The 20,007-nt window shown below is 37.6% G+C and overlaps 1 protein-coding gene across 4 annotated transcripts; it reads left to right on the top strand.

Moving 5' to 3' along the window:
• The first annotated feature begins 63 nt into the window (after positions 1-63).
• Positions 64-19,906, top strand: clstn3 (calsyntenin 3). Of its 4 annotated transcripts, none has more exons than XM_077209815.1 (19): positions 64-411; positions 1,219-1,285; positions 3,958-4,080; positions 4,888-5,098; positions 5,205-5,413; positions 7,006-7,155; positions 7,282-7,467; positions 7,816-8,103; positions 8,864-8,976; positions 9,138-9,297; positions 11,854-11,913; positions 12,094-12,242; positions 13,336-13,484; positions 14,540-14,766; positions 15,245-15,406; positions 17,118-17,263; positions 17,410-17,545; positions 17,864-18,048; positions 18,367-19,906. In XM_077209815.1, the coding sequence occupies exons 2-19, from the start codon at positions 1,219-1,221 to the stop codon at positions 18,514-18,516; spliced, it is 2,871 nt and encodes a 956-aa protein (XP_077065930.1). In that variant the 5' UTR covers positions 64-411; the 3' UTR covers positions 18,517-19,906. The 4 variants fall into 4 exon arrangements, with proteins under 4 accessions (XP_077065930.1, XP_077065932.1, XP_077065931.1 ...); XM_077209816.1 differs by having other exon boundaries at positions 280-391; XM_077209817.1 differs by lacking the exon at positions 1,219-1,285 and having other exon boundaries at positions 188-411.
• The last annotated feature ends 101 nt before the right edge of the window (positions 19,907-20,007 follow it).

The raw sequence follows: 20,007 nt of genomic DNA on the forward strand, positions 1-20,007 counted from the left end.
TAACTACGTTTTGACCTTCCAATGGCGGAGGGTTGCACTATGAATATTAAGAACCAAGCCTTCGTCGCAGTAGGATTTGTAAATTCGTTTACCGTGGGTAAGTCCTGAGAGCGAGAGAGACGCAGTGTGGGCGGGTTAAGAAACTGCGAGAGGGAGGAGATATAACACTGTATTTTTTTCTCACGGCGTCCAACGAAAACGGGGGTATTGGTTTCTTAGTATATCTTCATATTCTTCCAGGTTCACTTCTTTTCACAGTTCAAATCATTTCGTGAGGCACCGGAGGCCCCATCGCTCCACCCGTTGCGTTCGCTGTGCTCGTGTGTCGACGGGCATCAGGCTGTCATAGGTGTGTGAGTGTGTGACGGATGCTTAGAGGAGACTGAGCAGGGTACCATCTCACACCTCACGGTAACGTGCATTTCATCCTTAAATAATATTTCTAATTCGATTTGTGCGCTTATGACGTGTTAATACCATCTAAACTGCTCTCTGCTTGTACATATGTAATGATATGGTGATTTCAGGTCGCTTGAATTCATTTACAGGCTTGAAAAATCGATTCATGTTTGTCGCATATGTGTTACAAATATGAGTTAGCTGTAACATTTTAATAATGCGTTTAAAACACCAGTAGGTTATATCACATCTTCCCGTCTTTCAAGTTGGCAGATTTTAAATCTTCATTAATTTAAAGAATAATATTTATGTAGGCTATGCAAATGGCATATATACATCTTTTCAAAACAGATGTTATTCGAGGAGATGTGTAATGAATCACATTTGATATTCTGTTAACAAACCTGGCTATGTGATATCCGCGTCCGCGCGCACTGTCGTGAGGATACACCTGCATGCGCGTGTAAACGAGGATGCGCAGACTTCTCACTTTCACGCGCACTCAAATCGCTTAACATCAAGGTTTTATTGATTGTTGATTGTCACTAGAAAATATGGACTATATATATATTGACATTTAAGCCAGACCTACTTGGCCGAACTAGGCCATAAAGATGATGTCAATGGTGTTACATTACATATCATATTGATGTACCTCAGAGTCTTTATGTTTACGTTTAAAGAAATGCAAGCCAGGAGATAAATCTCTGTCTCTGTCCTTGCGCTTATCTGTTTCTCCTCTGTCCTCTGTCTTAAACTGCTTTATATCAGGTTAATGCATGTTATTTCCCTCTGTCCTTCCCCTCCTTCCTCCCTCAGATGGCCAGAATGAGTTTTCTCTCCTTTCTCCTCTTTTGCTTGACTTCGGTTGCCCATGGCAACAAAGGTCAGTCTCCTCCATCCTTTTGAATGTTGACAATAAGCATTGTGTTGATGATGAAGTGCGAATGAGTGTATTAACATTTTCGTTGGCAGCTTTTCGGCACATGTTGATTGAAACCAGTCATTCATTTTGCTGCTGTAAAGTATGAAAACATGTCAGTTATTCAATATATGCCTTCTGTATGAATGACAATAGTAGATTTTGTAGAGATCACAAAAGGTAGGCCGCATCTCAAGGTGACATGGGAAGAGACAACATGAAGAAAGTGAAGAGACATGGAATGACACACTGGAAGATAGGAGTGAAGAGATGAAAGCTAATGACAGAGATATGTAGACTAACTGGTGGGAGAGCAAAATTTGGAGGAGGACAGAGAGGATGCTTAGATATATATTGTAGGATCTCTGTGAGAAAGAGAGAGGGAGTGAGAGGTCGACTCTTGTCCTTGAAGAAAAGGGTGAAAGCTTATCTATTCTTGTCTCAGCTATTTTAGAGATGTTGGAAACCAGAGATGCTGTATTTCTTAATTTACGGCTAATGCTTCTCCCGTCTGTGTGTCATCACAGACATGCGTAGCTCTTTCTATCTATCCTCCGTCACAGCTGTTGTCAGAGTTGTTAAAAAAAAAACGCTCTGGTCAGTCAGTATGTGAAAGCGGGACGTGTCATAAATGGAAGGAGATGCAAAGCATCTCTCAGTCTGTAATCCGAGGAGTAATCCAGTGGTCTGATGCCCAGATTAATGTTATATGGCTGAGTGAGGGATGAGAGGGAGGAAGGCAGGCGTGTGTGGGTGGGAGAGAGAGGGATAGGTAGAGAGATAAATTGCAAAAAAACACAGACTGACTTGAAATATGAGAGCGAGGTGGTCAGCATGCAGCCACACATGAAAAATCCTTACATGCTAGACTGGTGCATTGAGTTAGCACACTGTCTAGTACTAGGATACTATCATATGACCAGTCATTTTAATCAAGCAGGGTTCAATAAGGATGAGTAGTGATGATTTTTACTTGCCTTGCCAACATTTTTCCTGGCACAACCAATCGCAATCCCTTTTCCAGCATCCCTCACCCCAACTCCTCTCGATTATTCCTATCCCAGCCAGGGATGGGGGGATGGGGGCTGGGGGTGGGGGGCATACTCTGGGTTCGGACTGCACGCCAAATGTGCATATTCTATATACTATATCAAAGACTACAGAATTATTAAAGGGACTTTGACTATATATGATTATATGTTAGTGCGAACTCGTGAAATATTAATTTTTTATTCATTTCTATGTTTTAGTTTAAAAAAAAAGTTAATTAAATTGATATTTGTTTACATTTATAGTATACTGATATATTTAAAATATACATATTCACTACCATTCAAATGTAGGGATCAGTAAGATTTTTAATGGTTTTGTTGAAGTCTCTTATGCCCAGTTGCTCACTAAGGCTGCATGTATATGAGAAAAAATACCGTAAAAACAGTAATACTGTGAAATATTGTTACTATTTAAAATAGCTGTTTTCTATTTTATTATATTGTAAAATGGAATTGAATCATGTGACGGCAAATCTCCAGTCTTCAATGTCAAATGATCCCTTAGAAATCCTTCCTAATGCTTTTTTTTTGCTACTATGATTTTCAGGATTCTTTGACGTAAATCAGAGTAAATTTGATGTAAATTATGCTACTCAATATAAAGTTTAATAAACCAGCATTTATTTGAAATAGAAATTGTTACAATTTGTTACTATGTAAAAAACATTATATTTTTTTACTTTAAAGTGTTTTTTTTTTACTTACTGACCCCAAAATTCAAATTGAATGTATTACAAGAAAATTGCAATAAGCTTGAAGTTATAAACCTATAATGTAACACCAACACTCCATAAATAAAACGCATTGGAAAACAATGGCATACACATGCAATAATATGATAGGTTTGCAGTTTTCAACACATACTTATGTTTTTAAGACAAGCTAGATATCATTATCTCATTGACAAATCTGTGGAATTTGCAACAATAATGCAAAATACATCACAGAAAACCAAACGTTTGAGTCAAGGCATAACATGGGAAGTTCAAGATAATGAATGTAAGATTTTCAGTAGCAATGCCACACCGACCAGAAAGACCTCAGGCCAGCGGGTCGCCTTTATTGTTGGAAGATTTCTAATTTTCAGGGAGTTTGATGTAGGTTTGCATGGTTCGGTCCTTCTCTGAGCGTTCACAGAGATCTTTCTGTCTGTGTTTGAGTGATAGGCGCAGTATACTTCACAGTGTGCGATCAGGCCAAACATCTCTAATTACTCTGCAAATCAGCGATGCATATCATTCTTTGTGTGTGTTTGTGTGTGTTTTGCGTGTGTCCGTCACATAGTTTTGGTGGATCCCCATATGGGTATGTTTATAACTTAATGTGCAAGTGTTATGCATACGTACAGCTGGCCGAACCATTGCACCATATGCCACTTATGTATTTCAGCACAACTTTTTTATTAGTTGCACATTCCTTCGACTTGGTCTGCTTGTGTCCATCTTTGAACCTCTGCTCACTCACCTTCATAACGCCGTGTTATAAATAGTCTAGTCAGAAAAAAAATAGCCGTTTGTTCTGAATCACAGTTTGTTCCTGTGTCTCTCACACCTGTCCTTTGCTTTTGTGATTGTTTTTTCTCAGCCAATAAACACAAGCCATGGATCGAGACGGAGTACCAAGGGATCGTAATGGAAAACGACAACACTGTCCTCCTCAACCCTCCTCTGTTCGCCCTGGATAAAGACGCACCGCTGCACTATGCAGGTAAAGATGCTGATAATGTTGCACGTTTACTTATGTTGTATGCTGTGATGATTAATCCACGTGAGGTTACATTAGCAAAGTTTAGTGGGCAAAAAAGATCCATTGTCTTTTTTGTCAATAGCACAGCTCACACAGATGTCACATTCAAACCAAGCAGTTTTCTGTTGGTCAACGCAGCGAATCCATGTGACCAACTTGAAACCATTGCAAAATCAGCTTGGGGAAATCTATCGCCCTCACATGAAATACTTGACTGCATAGATTCCTATTAAAACGCCTGGATTTCACTCCTGAAAATTCACAGAACAATGATGAATTCGCATCTTTAGTCGGTAGTTATAATCTTTTACGCCTAAAGTGTGAAACGGAAATAGTTGTGCATAATCATTTTACTAGTGTTCTTCCACTTGACAGGGTCTAGTTAGGGGTTTGGTGCAAGGGTTATTTTGAAGGAGAGGGAGTAACTTTGAAGCTTCTTGCAGCTAGTTCAGTACTGCAGTAATTACATGTTATGTTTACACAAATTACATGAATTACACAGGGATTAAGGCTGACAGACCTCCCCCTCCGCAGGCTGAGCTAACATTCACAGTGCCGTGTCATTTGTGACAGCACTTCCTGAAGACAGACAAGTGTTTACTTCCAGAAGAACACTCAGCAGCCCTTTTCACATAATTTCACACATTAATGTTTTTTCACTTGTGTGGTAATGGCACTTTAAATTAGGATTTTGGTAAAGGATTGTCACGTACAAATATATTTTATTCAAATGTAATCAGTGCAGACTTCTTTCTCTCTTTTTTTTAGGGGAGATCTGTGGGTTTAGGGTTCATAACGGACCAGGTGGTTCTGGTTCGGCACAGTTTGAAGCTGTGGTGTTGGACCGCTCCACTGGAGAAGGTCTGGTTCGGTCCAAGGAGCCTCTGGACTGTGAAAGCCAGAAGGAGCACAGCTTCACCATCCAGGCGTATGACTGCGGTGAAGGTCCTGACGGCACCAACAGCAAGAAATCCCATAAGTAAGAGATTTTTTTCCTGGGTTTTGCAAGTTGAAAAATGAAAAAAACTGTTGTCGTCATCCATTTTGGATTCTAAATTGCACTCTTAACCCTTTTTTTCCCCAAGGGCCACCGTGCACGTTCGTGTAAATGATGTGAACGAATTCTCTCCTGTCTTTGTGGAGCGTCGGTATGAGGCGTCTGTGCCTGAGGGTCGTCTGTTTGATCGTATTGTGCGGGTGGAAGCCGTGGATGCCGACTGCTCCCCCCAGTACAGCCAGATCTGCTTCTATGACATCATCACACCCAACGTCCCTTTCACCATTGATAACGATGGTGAGAACTAACTGCAAACCTGTTTTAATACAATGTTGTTCTATATTTTAGTCTGGTGTTTTAAGTTTTGATGTCTTTAATTTCAAACTAATATCTATTTAATCTCCAGGTTGATGATTAAAATTTAACATGAATTAAAGGTTTACACTGTCACCAGTAGCTTCTATACAAGATTTGATCAAGGCTGTGAGGTTGAAAGCAATTTAACTCTAGTTATGAAATAAAAAGAAACTGTTGGACTGAATTGAACAATTAAATCTTTTAAAAGCATGATTAACATGTTTTTCTCTGAAGTATGTTGGTGAAGGCTGTTTTTTACTAGCTATCAACATATTTTTATAAAAAGGATTTAAAGGTATGACAAATCTGTATCATTTTCCTTTATAACCTTTTAAACCTGTATGACTTTATTTCTTCTGTGGACATAAAATACAAAAGAAGATAGATTTTGTTTAAAAAAATGAATGTCAGTATTTTTGTCCATACAATAGAAGTCAGTGGTCTGTTTAGTTTTATAAAATATCTTCCTTTGTGTTCTGCAGAATGACTAAATAATGACAGAATATTAATTTGTGGGTGAACTTTACCTTAGTTCAGGATAATTATAATGTAGGTCCACATATTAATGTGAAAATTATTGAGCATTATTAATAGTGTAATATTATTAAAGTGACAAAATTATTACTTTGAGATGTGCTTTTTTTATTTAAGACACATTTGATTAAAATTATTTAATTTTGATGATGGTGATAAAATTGCCTAAAACTGCTTTACATTCACCTCCATAATATTATTGTAATATATAATATTATAATCCTTCCCATGAAGATCGTCATTTTATACAATTGTTCCAAATAATTGTTTATCTCAAAAATGAGGTGGCATCTCAGTGTTAAGCTGGTTTTTAGGGTAACATCCAAGTTCTCTGAACATCCCAGTTCCTGCAGTGAGACTGAGGGATAGTGACCCTTCCTGATCATTCAATGCAGATCAGAGCACCCATTGACAGACTGGGGGGAGGCGATCAATAGCCGACATTTTGTAACATGACAAATGCTGATGAAGAAGGAACTGGCCAATGGAAAGAAAACAAAACAAGGGAGAAAGATACAAAGAGGAAGGCGAACAAGGAAGAGAAGTCCTCCTTTAAGCCATGACTTTGCAGATTTTTCTGCTGTAATGTGTGTGATTTGGTTTCGTAATTTGGGTCAGTCAGACTCAGGCTGTACCAGACACCACAGTGTGAACATCCTTTTATTTATTGTGCCACTTCAATATTGTTCTTTTACTCTCTCTCTCTCTCTCTCTCTCTCTCTCTCTCTCTCTCTCTCTCTCTCTCTCTCTCTCTCTCTCTCCTCCAGTTAACTGTGGGCCTTCACCTGTCGCTGTCATCTTTCATTGCTTTGTTTGTTTTTGCTCTCATTTTTTGAATCTTTTGCTTTCTTTACAATATGCTCAGTGTCCCTGACAGTAGTCAATCTGTTTTATAATTTCCAATCAGTCACCAAAGCCTCTGGCTTTCAAATATTGTAACATTCTATGTGCCTATCTAGCCATATAAATCAACCTCTTTCTATCTCTTAAAAATCAAGGGAACATAAAGAACACTGAGCCACTGGACTCCAAACGCCAGCGTGTCCACAGTTTCTGGGTCACTGCATTTGATTGTGGGAAGAATCGAGCTCAGGCTGATGCTCAAGTAATAGTCACAGTCAAACCTTCCTGCAAGCCAGGCTGGATCGGTAATTATTTTTAAATGTATTTAATTATAAAAATTTGGCTATGAATTCAACATTATTGAAAATGGACAACGTTATGTCTCAGCATATGTTATTTTGTATTATTATATGTGTGTGTTTGAATCACAGGATGGACAAAGCGCATTGAGTATACTCCTGGTTCCGGCAGTATCCCTCTCTTTCCGAACCTGCACTTGGAGACCTGCGAGGAGACGGTTTGGAACATCCAGGCTACTGTTGAGCTTCAGACGGGTCATATTGGGAAGGGCTGTGACAGGGACAGCTACTCCGATCGATCTGTGCGCAGACTCTGTGGTACGTGTGTAAATAGTATAAATTTCCTGATCTGGGAATTTTTTTAATTTTTTTGATAAATTGTCTACAGTTTGAATTTAATGATGGCAGACCCTTGTTCATTAGGATTAGACATGATTAGCGGACTGAAAATTGAGGACTTTGGAGTTTATCTGTTGTGCTCTCTGTCGCCCAACTGTTCATCTCATTTAGAGCAGATGGGAAAATGTCCTAAATCATTCCGTTCTCCTCAGATTAGCAACAGGATTCAAATCCCTTCAAATTAGGGTTTACTCCATAATTCCATAGTTCTTGCTGACACCAGCCTTGTTTTCAAATCAAGAATGTGTTGGCTTTTAACATTTTCAGGTGCTGTGAGGGGTGAAGTCGACCTCCTTCCACCTCCATCCCCTGCAACCAATTGGACCGCCGCGCTACCGACTCTACCATCCTCTGATTCATCCCTGGTCTTCTCCTTCAATGGCTCCACCCATGTTGCTGTAGTACCTGATTCGGTTGCTTCAGCAGTATCCGGCGACCACTTCACCCTGCAGCTCTGGATGCGAAGAGGAGGTGCCAGCACTCAACCACCGGCCAATCAGGCGAGGGGAACCCGTAAAGAGGAGGAGACTATTGTCTGCAGCACTGTAAAGAATGGTCAGTCTGTGCTAGCTTTGTCATCATCCCAACATTTCGGTAGTCGATACTAGTGCCAGTAAAATTCAATACCACTGAAAAAAGAAATGTTGTTCACACTCTTTTATTTAAAAAGTTTTAATTCTGTTCAAAAATTTTGGGGCCTGTACATTTTTTATATTAAAAATGCATTAAAACTGTGAAATATTGTTACAATTTTATAGAACTGTGTTCTATTTTAATATATTTTCAAATTTATTTTTTTCCTGTGATGGCAAAGCGGAATTTTCAGCTCCAGTCTTCAGTGTCACATGATCCTTCAGAAATCATTCTAATATGATGATTTGGTGCTCAAGAAACATTTCTTATTATTATGTTGAAAAGCTGAAAGCAGTTGGGCTGCTTAATATTTTTGTGGAATAATTTTTTTTTCCAAAAGAACAGAATTTTTTATTTGAAATAGAAGTCTTTTGTGACATTATAAATGTCTTTACTGCCCCTTTTGATCAATATACTGCATCCTTGCTGAATTAGTATTGAAGTATTAATTTATTTGAATCCTACAGACCCCAAATGTTTGTACGGTAGGGTACATATTAAAATTAAATTTAAAAAATGAAATTACAACAATGGAAATGTATTTAAACAAATATCAGATGTGTTTACATTAATACCAAGATCATTTTTGATCATGAAACTTAGCACTGAAGTACCAGTAACTTTGGCATCCCTGGTCATATTTGAGCTGCTATACTAAACAGTGTTATGATCTCATTTCCAGATGACACATTCTCTCATTACTCTTTATCGGTACATGGCTGTCGTCTCTCTCTCTTCTATTGGCCGGATGTGTCCGCTGCAAGACCCGTCAAGTTCCTTTGGAAACTGGAACAGGTAAACTAACCGTGAATGCAAATCTCTGTTACTTGAATTCTGTCACACACAGTCTGTGACAGGAACTAATAGAGATATCTTGTTTTGCATCATACAAACACACATCTGGATGTGTACACGTGTTCAGAGCTTAGCTGAACTTTGACTTCTGTCTCTGATAGGTGTGTGACAGTGAGTGGCATCACCTGTCCCTTAGTGTGCAGTTTCCCTCTGTCACACTATATGTGGATGGTGTGACCTTTGACCCTGCACTCATCCATGACAACGGAGCTATCCCCAACCCCGCACCACACCAACGGCTGGTCATCGGAGCATGCTGGGGTAATTTTAAAATTAGTCATATGTGATAAATCTTCAATTGGTGTGAAGATATCAGCAGTAGGTGGAATCTGGTGTACTGTAGTAGGAGCAGAAATCTGAAGTACTGTTCTTTTTTGAGACTTTGTGTGTTTCAGCTATTAATAGACTCATATATTATTTAGCTAAACAGAACCGTTCTTACACACTGTGGCTCTCATTTAGAGTGTGTGTGGTAGAAAGATGCTCAGGCTTTCAATCTCCCTCTGTTCTGCTTACTGGGTCACCTAGTTTGTGTTCATCACCTCTTAAGATAATGCTTTGACACTGAGCTGAGGCTTTAAGTAATAGTTAGCCTAATAATGACAGTTGAGGTATGCCATTATTTACTCACCCTCATGTCATTTCAAACCATGAGCAGTGATTATAAAAATAAAAATAAATTGTAGAACTTGTTATTGTTACGCCGCTTTAGCCATATAAAACCAGTTCATGTTGAACAGGGGCATCAAAGAAATATAGAAATAGAAGTTTTCTGAACCAATCAAAATTGAAGGCATTATTACACTGATAATTTTCACCTCCACCAAAGTTTGTATCTAACATGCATCCTAATTAACAAAAGTGGTGCATTAATCCCTAAATGGAATGTGTATGTCTTCAGAAGCTTTAGAACAGCGGTATTCAAATGGCGGACAATGGTCCGTTTCCGGACCCCGGCTTGGTTCCATCTGGACCGCTGGACATAAATGCACAATTTTACAGTTTCAGCAGATTAAAGTGAGCAGCCCGTCAAAACAACAGAATGCTTCACACCGCAAGCGCTCAAGGTTGTTTACAGTAATAATCTTTCAGCGATACATCCTCTAATATTTCTATCTAGAGCCAAATGCACTTAATTGTTTTCCGCTCTGTGCGGGTTGCTTCTCTCTCCTGCTAAGATGTTAAGTGCCACATTAAAGAGCTGCAGATGACGCGGTTATTTTAACAACAGTGTCAGAAACGGTGAGCAGCAAAATAGATATTTTTGCTAGAATGCAGCAGAAAACGAGAATGCAGCGAATACGATTATTTTTTATCTGTCATACAGATGACTCAGATCGTTTATCTAAGTCAGGTTTTTGACAAGAAGATATTTTGAAGAATGCTGGTAACCAAACAGTTGATGGACCCCATTGACTTCCATAGTAGGAAAAAAAAATACTATGGAGGTCAGTGGTGTACATTAACTGTTTCGTTACCAGCATTCTTCAAAATATCTTCTTTTGTGTTCAGTAGAAGAAAGACATTTATACAGGTTTGGAACAACTTGAGGGTGAGTAAATAATGACAGAATTTGCATTTTTTGGGTGAACAATCCCTCCTTTAGACGTTTTGATTTTTTCCATACATTAATCAGCATATTAAGAGCATTTCATAATAAACAATATTACAATTTGGAAAATTATTTAGAGATACCAAAAACTTTAAAATTACTTGTTTACTTTGTTTTGTGCTCATAATGAGAGTTTTGATTATTAAATTATGTGTTATTTGTTTTTATTAGTAGCAAAATATAAAAATGGTCCATCATTTTCTTAAGAGGTAAACTGTGCACCCACAGTATGTTTTCTCAGTCCCAAGGTCGTCTATGAGCCATACACGTACGTAGGTGTCTAAAAATAGTAGCCTGCTAAAACAGCTGATCTTACCTTTTCATATTCATATACAGTTACTTTTTTTGGTAAATATTGGTAAAAGATTCTTAGACATCACTACTTTTGCTCTCGAACCCAAGATTCTTATATTTCATTACTATCATCACTATTTTGAGTGTTTAGTATTTTTTCTTTTATAAAGTACTACGGCTGCCCCGATGGAAATGTGTAAGTGTTCCGATTTTTTTCACAGAAATGAATACTGTAATTCAGCAAGGATGCATTAAAGTGATCAAAGTCACAGTAAAAACATTAATAATGTTACAAAAGATTTATAATAAATACAGTTCAAATAAATGTTGTTCTTTTGAACTTTCATTAATGGTAATCTTTAAAAAATAAAATCAATTCTGTTTCCACAAAAATATTAAGCATCACTGTTTTCAACATTGATGATGATATGAAATCTTTAATGAGCACCAAACCAGCAGATTAGAATGATTTCTGAAGAATCATGTGACACTGAAGACTGGAGTAATGATGCTGAAAATTCGGCTTAATAAATTACATTTTAACGTATAATAAAATAGAAAACACTTTTTAACTGTAGAGCAATTTATTATTTTCATATCATATACATTTATATATAATTTTTAGATATATGGTTTAAATACAGTTTATAACATTAAATATGAATTTTAATACATTAACATAGCAAATAGTTAATTTAAAATATTACACAATATTACTTTTTTTTTACTATATTTTTGATCAAATAAATGCAGCTATGGGGAGCATTAAAGACTTTTGAACGTTAATGTAGATTTCAAATGACGTATGTGAGTGAAGAATGACAGTTCTTTCTATTTTGAAATGAACTATTCCTTAAAAATGAATGAATACAGTTTTTTATTTACTTCCTTTCCCTTATTCCTCCCTATAGAGCCAGAAGAGAAATCGAAAGACATTGTGAACAACACCATGCCAGAGAGTAAAGACACAGGTGAGGTGCACACCAGGAGAACATGCCTATGTTTGTGTGTGGATAAGGGTGTGCAAGTATGTGTTATTCATGAGCTTTCTGGGATCAATAGAGATACTCAGTTAAATGCCAGCATGTGTTTAATGTTCTTAAGAGTCTGTATCGATTCATATTTATATATCTTCTTATTTTGGTCCACAGGGAAGTTTGTCAGTGGTTACAAAGGGCTTTTGTCAGGAGTAACAGTGCGTCCAGGAAATGTGGAGCCACACAGTGTAGTGGAGTGCCTGTATGCCTGTCGAGAGGGCCTTGATTTCGGAGACCTTGAGACTTTGGGCTCAGGCATGAAGGTACATTCAAATTATAACTTAAAGCTCCAGTCCGTAACTTTTTTGGGTTAAAAATGATCCAAACATTTTTTTTGAGCAAGTACATAACCAGCCAGTGTTCAAAACTATCTGCTTGCTCGATTCAAAACGGTAAGCTTGTAATAATGTTTCTAATTCCAGTAGCACTGGTGGATATCTGCGGGAAATTCGAGCATGTCTTTGCGTCAATACGTCACATCTGTACACATAAAGAAAGCGTCTCGGCTAGTAGGTGTTATTGCGTGTGAGGATGTTGGAGGTGGAGATTTATAGCCTTTTCTCACAGCACTTGATATAATTAAACATCAGATTGATGGCGGATCCAGAAAGGTTCAAACTACAATCACCAGTGACAACTGGAGATTCACCCGTTGTAAAATGCAAAACACTTCGGAGTGGCTACAGAAAAAAAGAGACTGTAACCGGGCCTTACTGTAACCCAATTGCATGTGAAAACAAGGACAAATATCGGAAGGGCATTAAATGTAGTCACACAATGCTGATGTTGTTAACATTAACAATTTGAGAACAAAGTATAATTTGCACGGTTTGACGTGATATGAAAAGCAATCGTTAGATTTAATCAGCGCGATTTACTGCAATGCTTTTTTCCCCTTAGTTGTTCAGAACAAAAGTGGATGTTACTTGTTAAGAAGACATTTTCCAGTGAAAATTCTTGCTTTGTTCATAATTCCAAAAAGTAGAATCTGTGATTCTGAATGACAGTGAGGCACAACCCACGTAGTTGATAATTCCGCAAATAACTGCAATTGCAGATTTCGAACAGAGACGGCGACAAAGAGGAAAAACTACAGACTGCAGCTTTAAAGTTTGATAACTTTACATTTTTACCCATAACACAGCCCAGATTTCTTCCCAAAGGCCCATTTCCCCATTTATTTTTAAATGCACTACTATAAATGTTCTGGTTTGTTTTTTGTCTAACTGAGATGCAAAATTGTTTTCTGTAGTAATCTGTCAATAGACCTTAAGTTGCATTTAACCTGGAAAATTCCTGTAACATTTAAACAAGCTAATTTTTTTTATTTTACTAACCCTAGTTTATTTTCCTCAGGTGCATGTGAACCCTAGCCAGTCTGTACTGGTGTTAGAGGGAGACGACATTGAAAGTTTCAACCGTGCTGTCCAGCAGGTGACATACAGGAACTCTCTACGATTTGCCACCCCTGGTGTCCGTCCGCTCAAACTCACCACCTCTCTGAGGTGAGGTACATGACAACCCACACGCTGAAATAGTGATCTTTCTTCAGCATTTCAAATTAACTAACATATCTAAAGTCTTATGAATTTAAACTCAATATTATTAGTCATTTTGTCAATTTACTGCAGTGGACAAGTAGGTTAGTTTGTGTTCAACTGCCAAAGCTGAAATTAAAGAAAAGGAGATGAAATAATCATTTGTCAAGTAAAGAGTGAAGAAAAGCTGTAAAGATGTTGAGATATCAAGTCATGGGGTCGTGGTGTGCAGCTGTAGCATCAACAAAAAATGCTACCAGCTGCTCACAATGAACATATCAATTGGCACATATTCACATAAACATATGGGGACACATTTCTAAATACAGAAGCGTGAATACTGCCACACAATCAAGTATTAATTAACAATATAACATACTGATTTTTTTTATTTATTAATAACAATGAATCATATATATTTTACCATTTAAAAATTTGGGTCAGTAAGATTTGTGACAGTAAAGACTTTTAATTTGTTTAAAAAAAAATACATTTCAAATGTATTCAACACTGATAATAATAATAAATGTTTCTTGAGCAGCAAATCATCATATTAGAATGATTTCTAAAGGATCATGTGACACTGAGGACTGGAGTAATGATGCTAAAAATTCAGCTTTGCCATCACAGAAATAAATTACTTTTCAACATATATTAAAATAGAAAACAGTTATTTTAAATTGTAATAATATTTCACAATATTGCTGTTTTTACCGTATTTTTGATCAAACAAATGCAACCTTGTTGAGCATGAGAGACTTCCTTCAAAAATCTAAAAAAAAATGTAACCCAAGTTATGAATGGTGGTGTAGATCAATAATTTATTACTTAAAAAAGACCAAATAAAAATATGACATTATTATAGAAGACAAATCAGCCTAAAGCATTATAAAATGTGTTAGCTTTTAACATATCATAATCATAAAGCATTCCAGCAAAATGACACAAAATATTTGATACTTTATTCTCAAGTATCTAAATATTCAGTTTATATCATCACACTTCTCTTTGTCCTTCTGCAGGTGTTTCAGTGAAGAGAGCTGTCTCTCTCTCAGACAGCTGGAGGGTTACCTGGTCGTGCTCCAGCCTGACGCCCCGCAGATCTCTCTGTCTGGGGTGGGACCCCACCTGGCTCGACCAGCTGCTGAATTTGAGGGTCCTCAAGGGGTTCCCTTGTTTCCTGAGCTCCGTATCGTCTGCTCCTTGTCTCATGCTGTGAACACAGCTGCTCAGGGCATGGAAGGAGGGGGTAAGCTTTGAACATCTCACCTAAAACTGTGAACCCACAGCTTGATGGATGACCTCTATATGGGTTTTTTTAACTAAATAGATTATTTTCATTTATTTCTGGAAAATGATCTCTACATCAGACCCTGTAATAGCCAAGAGGCTCAACTTGATGAATAACTAAGAACAAAAGATTTGCAGTCTATGAGCATGTTTTGGTTTTGTCTGGAGGTGGTGCAGCATAGATGGACTTTCTTTTACAGAAGTCAAGATCAATCATCAGATATTTGCAAGTTAGTATGCAAGCGTTGTCTGTCTATAGAAATTGTGAGCAAAACTAGCAATGGAATTGTTTATCTGCTTACAGGTTAACCTATACTCATTCTGTTATCTGTAACTTTAAGCTTGTGCAATGCAGGAGACAGAACTTTGCTCTCCTCTCACTTCAGTGTTATGGCCAAACGCTAGAGAGTTATTCAGTCTTTTTCTGTCTCTATCAGCACTGATGTCAGATGCTGTGGCTCATACTCTGGATGGATGTGAAGTCCAGCCCTTGGGGGAGGAACTAAACCCAGAAAGGGAGGAGCTTCTGGTTGACATGGATGCGTTAAGAGAGAGAGGGCTGGACATCATCAACACAACGGCCTACATCGCCATCACTGGTAATTTTTCATCCTTAACTTAACAGCTTACATTGCCATCACTTGCAATAAAGTTTGTCTTAATTTTGAACAATGTATATAAATTTTTTTAGAAATTGAAACATAACAAATATTTTGCATGAATAGTGTTTTGTGCTATTGTGCTAGTTTTTGTGCTTCTTCAAAATAAATGTCACTTGGTTGAATATTTTATTAAATAATTTAAAACATTTATACCTGTTTAAGTGTTACTTTAGTGTCCGGGTACTTTTAGGATTGTTGGTGTGTTCAAGTCATGTCGTCAAGATCTTGCAATAGCTGTCATTTCACCGTCTAGATTAACTATAGACCTGATATAGTCCGGCTATGAGTAACACACTTCTAACCAAAATAATCTTGAATTTGGTAAAATGTCGTTTTTGCCAAAATAACTTGCGAGTTGTATAATATTCCATCCTGTAAGCCAAGTCGATAGTGATTACAAGGTGTTTGGTTTCATTTCTTTGACATGTTCTATGGGTAGCCTGTGCTTCTATTCTTGGGCTATAGTTTTCACTGACAGCCCAAATTTTTGTCTTGTTTTAGCCTAGACGTTAGGGCTGTGTTTGGGCGGCTGTTAGACGTCTTTTAAACGCAAAATTGCTTGCTTGCAAAATTGCCACCACAATGTCGTAAATACCAGTGGGAAGCTTGGGATTTTCTTCAAGCCCCGATCTGTACGAATTGTGGGCGTGTCAGTGAAAAACATGGCGGAATACCACAATACTTAAAGGTATTTAGCAGGGATATTGTCAGGCTTTTCTATTTACAGCGCAGTAAGCTAATTGCCTGCACAGAATATGACAGCATTATAATATAACAATAAAGTTTACAGTGTCTTCATAAATTAATTAAAAACATAAAAAAGCAAAACACACCTGATACACATTCCTTGTTCTTCATTTTCTGGAAGTAGATTTTAAGAACCTTGCTATATTTTTGTGTATTTAATCAAGAGAAAGTACTCCGCCATCTTACTCCGACGAAAGTTCCCACCTTCTAAATACGAACTTCCCAGGAGGACATGAACGCACCATGTAAATGAAAATCATGTACACTATCGTTCAAAAGTTTGGGGTCAGTAAGATTTTTGTTGATGTCTTTTTAATTAAGGCTGCACTTCGTTTTAGCAGCGGAATGTGCGATGTCAAGTTTTAGGAGCGGATGTGCGATGTCAAGTTTTAGCAGCGGAATGTGCGATGTCAAGTTTTAGCAGCGGATGTGCGATGTCAAGTTTAGGGATCAGCTGCTCCCTGGGTAGGAACGTGTTTGATTCGCGTATTAATTGCAAAGTTTATCCATCATAGAGTGAATGTTTTTTTTTGCTTGTGGATTAAGTCCTGTCAGTTTAAGCATCAAGCACAAAAATAATGGAACTCATGCGTTGTTTTCTGTGTCAAAATGCCTGTTTTGGTGAGTCTCCTCGTAAACACAGTCGGTTTTTTGTTGTAAACAATTGAGTAAGAAAACGCATGCGTATCATTATATTGGATCCTTGCTTTAGTCGTAAAGTGACAGCAGCCTTATATACCCAGAGATGCTTGTCACCAATGTTAATCAAACAACAAAAGAGAAAATCACTTTTGTAGCTTTAACAAAGATAATTTTGTTAAAATGTCAGAAACACATAATGAACTCATTCTTATTTATTTCACAGGAAACATTCTTTAATCCTTCCTTTTCTCTCTTTCAGGAGCGGAGTCTATCTCTGTGTATGAGGATGTGTTGCGCTCCATTCGCTATCGCTTAGCAAAGGGCTCTGCTCGTTTTGAAAGAAGATTCCGTCTGTCGTGCTCAGAAATGAACGGCCGGTACACCAGCAACGAGCTCACGCTGGAAGTAATAAACACCACTGATCCTTCAGCCTGACCTACAGCACATTAACCTAATACACACACTTCTTGACAAAGAACACCATCGAAAGTTCACACTCTTAATGTCGATGCATAATTAACACACAATCTCACTGTCTTTGTCTTGCTCAGGTGAACTTCCTGCATTCTCTGGACAGTCTGTACCATCCGTCTCACCTGCTGGCGTCTCAGCAGCAGTTCCTCCACCCATCCCATCACACTGGAGAACTGAGTGGACACACACTCCCCAACCCACACCGCAACTCAGGTACATGTCTGAAATATGTAAACACAAATATTTACTGATATATCTAATTTTTATCCTAGGTAAAATAGGATTAAAAGTGAGTAAATGGTTAGTAAAGGTATTAAAGGGTTATTTAAGCTCTTAAGGTAAATTTATAATGTTACTAAATTGTCTTTTTTTACTGCAAGAGTTTTGAGTTTTGAAACTTACAGTATATTGTAATAGTATAATAAAATCATTCATCTCAGTTTTATTCCTCATGATATAACCCTTTAAAAAAGTATAAACTATAAAGAATAAACACAATGTCTCTGTCTCTCTCTCTCCTCATGCGTAAAGTTGTTCCAGGAGCTGCAACTGTCATCATCATGGTGTGCGTAGGTTTCTTGGTTGTCATGGTGATTCTTGGAGTCTTCCGCATCCGTTCCATCCACCGTCGTGGTGACGGAGCAAGGGGCGGAGGCAAAGAGGGCAGTAACCAATGGGATGATTCGGCCCTCACCATCATTGTGAACCCAATGGAGGTATGAATCCAAAAGTAGATATATGTACTGCTGTTCAAATTTTTGGGGTCTGTGATTTTTTTGTTATATTTATGAGAAAAACAAATGCTGTATGCTCACCAAGGCTACATTTATTTGATTGAAAATACTGAAAAAAAACTGTACTATTATTGTGAAATATAATTTAAAATAACTGTTTTCTAAATGTCATTTATTCCCTTGATGGAGTCTTCAGTGTTACATCATCCTTCAGAAATCTACTTTTGCACTGTGTATCGCGCATTATTACTGATATGTGTGATGTATCTTACACGTCTCTCTTTGTATTCTCTCTCTTAGACATACGAGAACCGCATGGGCATTGCAACAGATATTGAAGGAGAGTGTGATGATGAGGAAGAAGTAGTGGATTCGCCCGGTGATACCAGTGATGACCAACGAATCATCATCAAGAAAGAGGGAAGAGACTCCGCCCCCAGACGCTACTAAGCCAATTAGCCATGCCCACATCCTAAAACTCCTCCCACTAATTTAAAATACAGGAATATACACACACAGACACACCATCAAAGATAATGAAAAAAGTGTCAAAAACATCTGTGACACAATTATAGGATCTCAGCCTCTGTGAATGCAATGCTTCTCTCTGGAATGTACGCTCCCACAATGCACAAAGCATTCCCTAGTCACCACTCTCGAATCAGATCCCAATATTTATTAATGGCACAATTATGTTCATTCATCTTACAACCTTTCCAATTGATGTGCTCACAACACTGTATTAAACATAAGGAAAACACTAATTGTTAACTGGTATAAACTAATTGACCCAGAATGTTTCAAATTACAGCCTTTTGTAACTAATATAATGTCTAAGTACAAAACGACTTCAAAAGCTGTATTTCCTCTGCACAATCTGTCTCTTGATACATTCCTTGAACAAATTCACATGTACAGATATAAAGGACTAGTCAGTAAAGGTGTTTCGTAATAGTGATAGACTGCAGCTAGGTATGCAAGTGCTTTCTTTTAAGCGTCACAATACACACGCACGCACGCACACACAAATCTTTTGTGCACCTCTTCTCACAACCTCACGAAAAACACAGTACAGTGCAATGCCCTCTGCTGTATCAGAATGTTAGCTCAACCTGGGCAGATTTGATTGTACTTAAATGTGTGTAAATACAAATGACTACTACTATTATTATCATTTTTTGTTGTTTCATTATTTGCGTTACTTTTCAGTCTTTGCACTTTCAGATAAGCTAGGCTAGGAATTTTTTTCTAATATCTCTACTGGTAATATACAGTGACAATGACAATAATAGTATTAGTAATAAGAGCGGTAATGATTGGCTTGATGAATGTCTATTTATTTGTGTGTTCAATTGTGTAATTTAAAACTTGTTAATATCTGATTCACAGTGAAACAGAAAGGCACATTATTGTAATGCCTAAACACTCCCACTCTGCCATCATCCTCCCTCAATCTTTTCTCCCCCTTCCTTTCTATCCTTACACTCTTTAGATACTGCCACTGCTTTTTTTTTTTTTTTTTTTTTTGAATGTACAACTGTGCCAACCCTTCCTCATTCCAGCTCGCACTTGCCTCCCTTTTCCTGTGACTATTTCTCTGTCTGTGTTAGTGTACAGTGGAAACCTGTCAGTAAATAAAGGCCTGTTGTTTTTGCAGTGTGATATTAAGAATGGATAAATTTGCATTAATAAGCTATATTATTTCAATGGTTACCATTGGGACAATTAACTATACTTATAGACACAATGACATGGATTATATGGATTGATTGTTACTGATAACCGTCTGAAGAAACAACCTGTTCAAAAAATTCATAATAAAAACACACGGATGACGTCAGAAGGTGGTCTCTGGTTTTTTCATGTTATTCTTGAAAGGGGATAGTTGAATACAACAGTCAGAATGTTATAAACATATAAACAGAATGTCATAACAGTCAA

Source organism: Siphateles boraxobius, unplaced genomic scaffold (genome assembly GCF_051911475.1).
Source record: "Siphateles boraxobius isolate OS27281-9 unplaced genomic scaffold, OSU_SipBor_1 12, whole genome shotgun sequence".
NCBI classification, from domain to species: domain Eukaryota; kingdom Metazoa; phylum Chordata; class Actinopteri; order Cypriniformes; family Leuciscidae; genus Siphateles; species Siphateles boraxobius.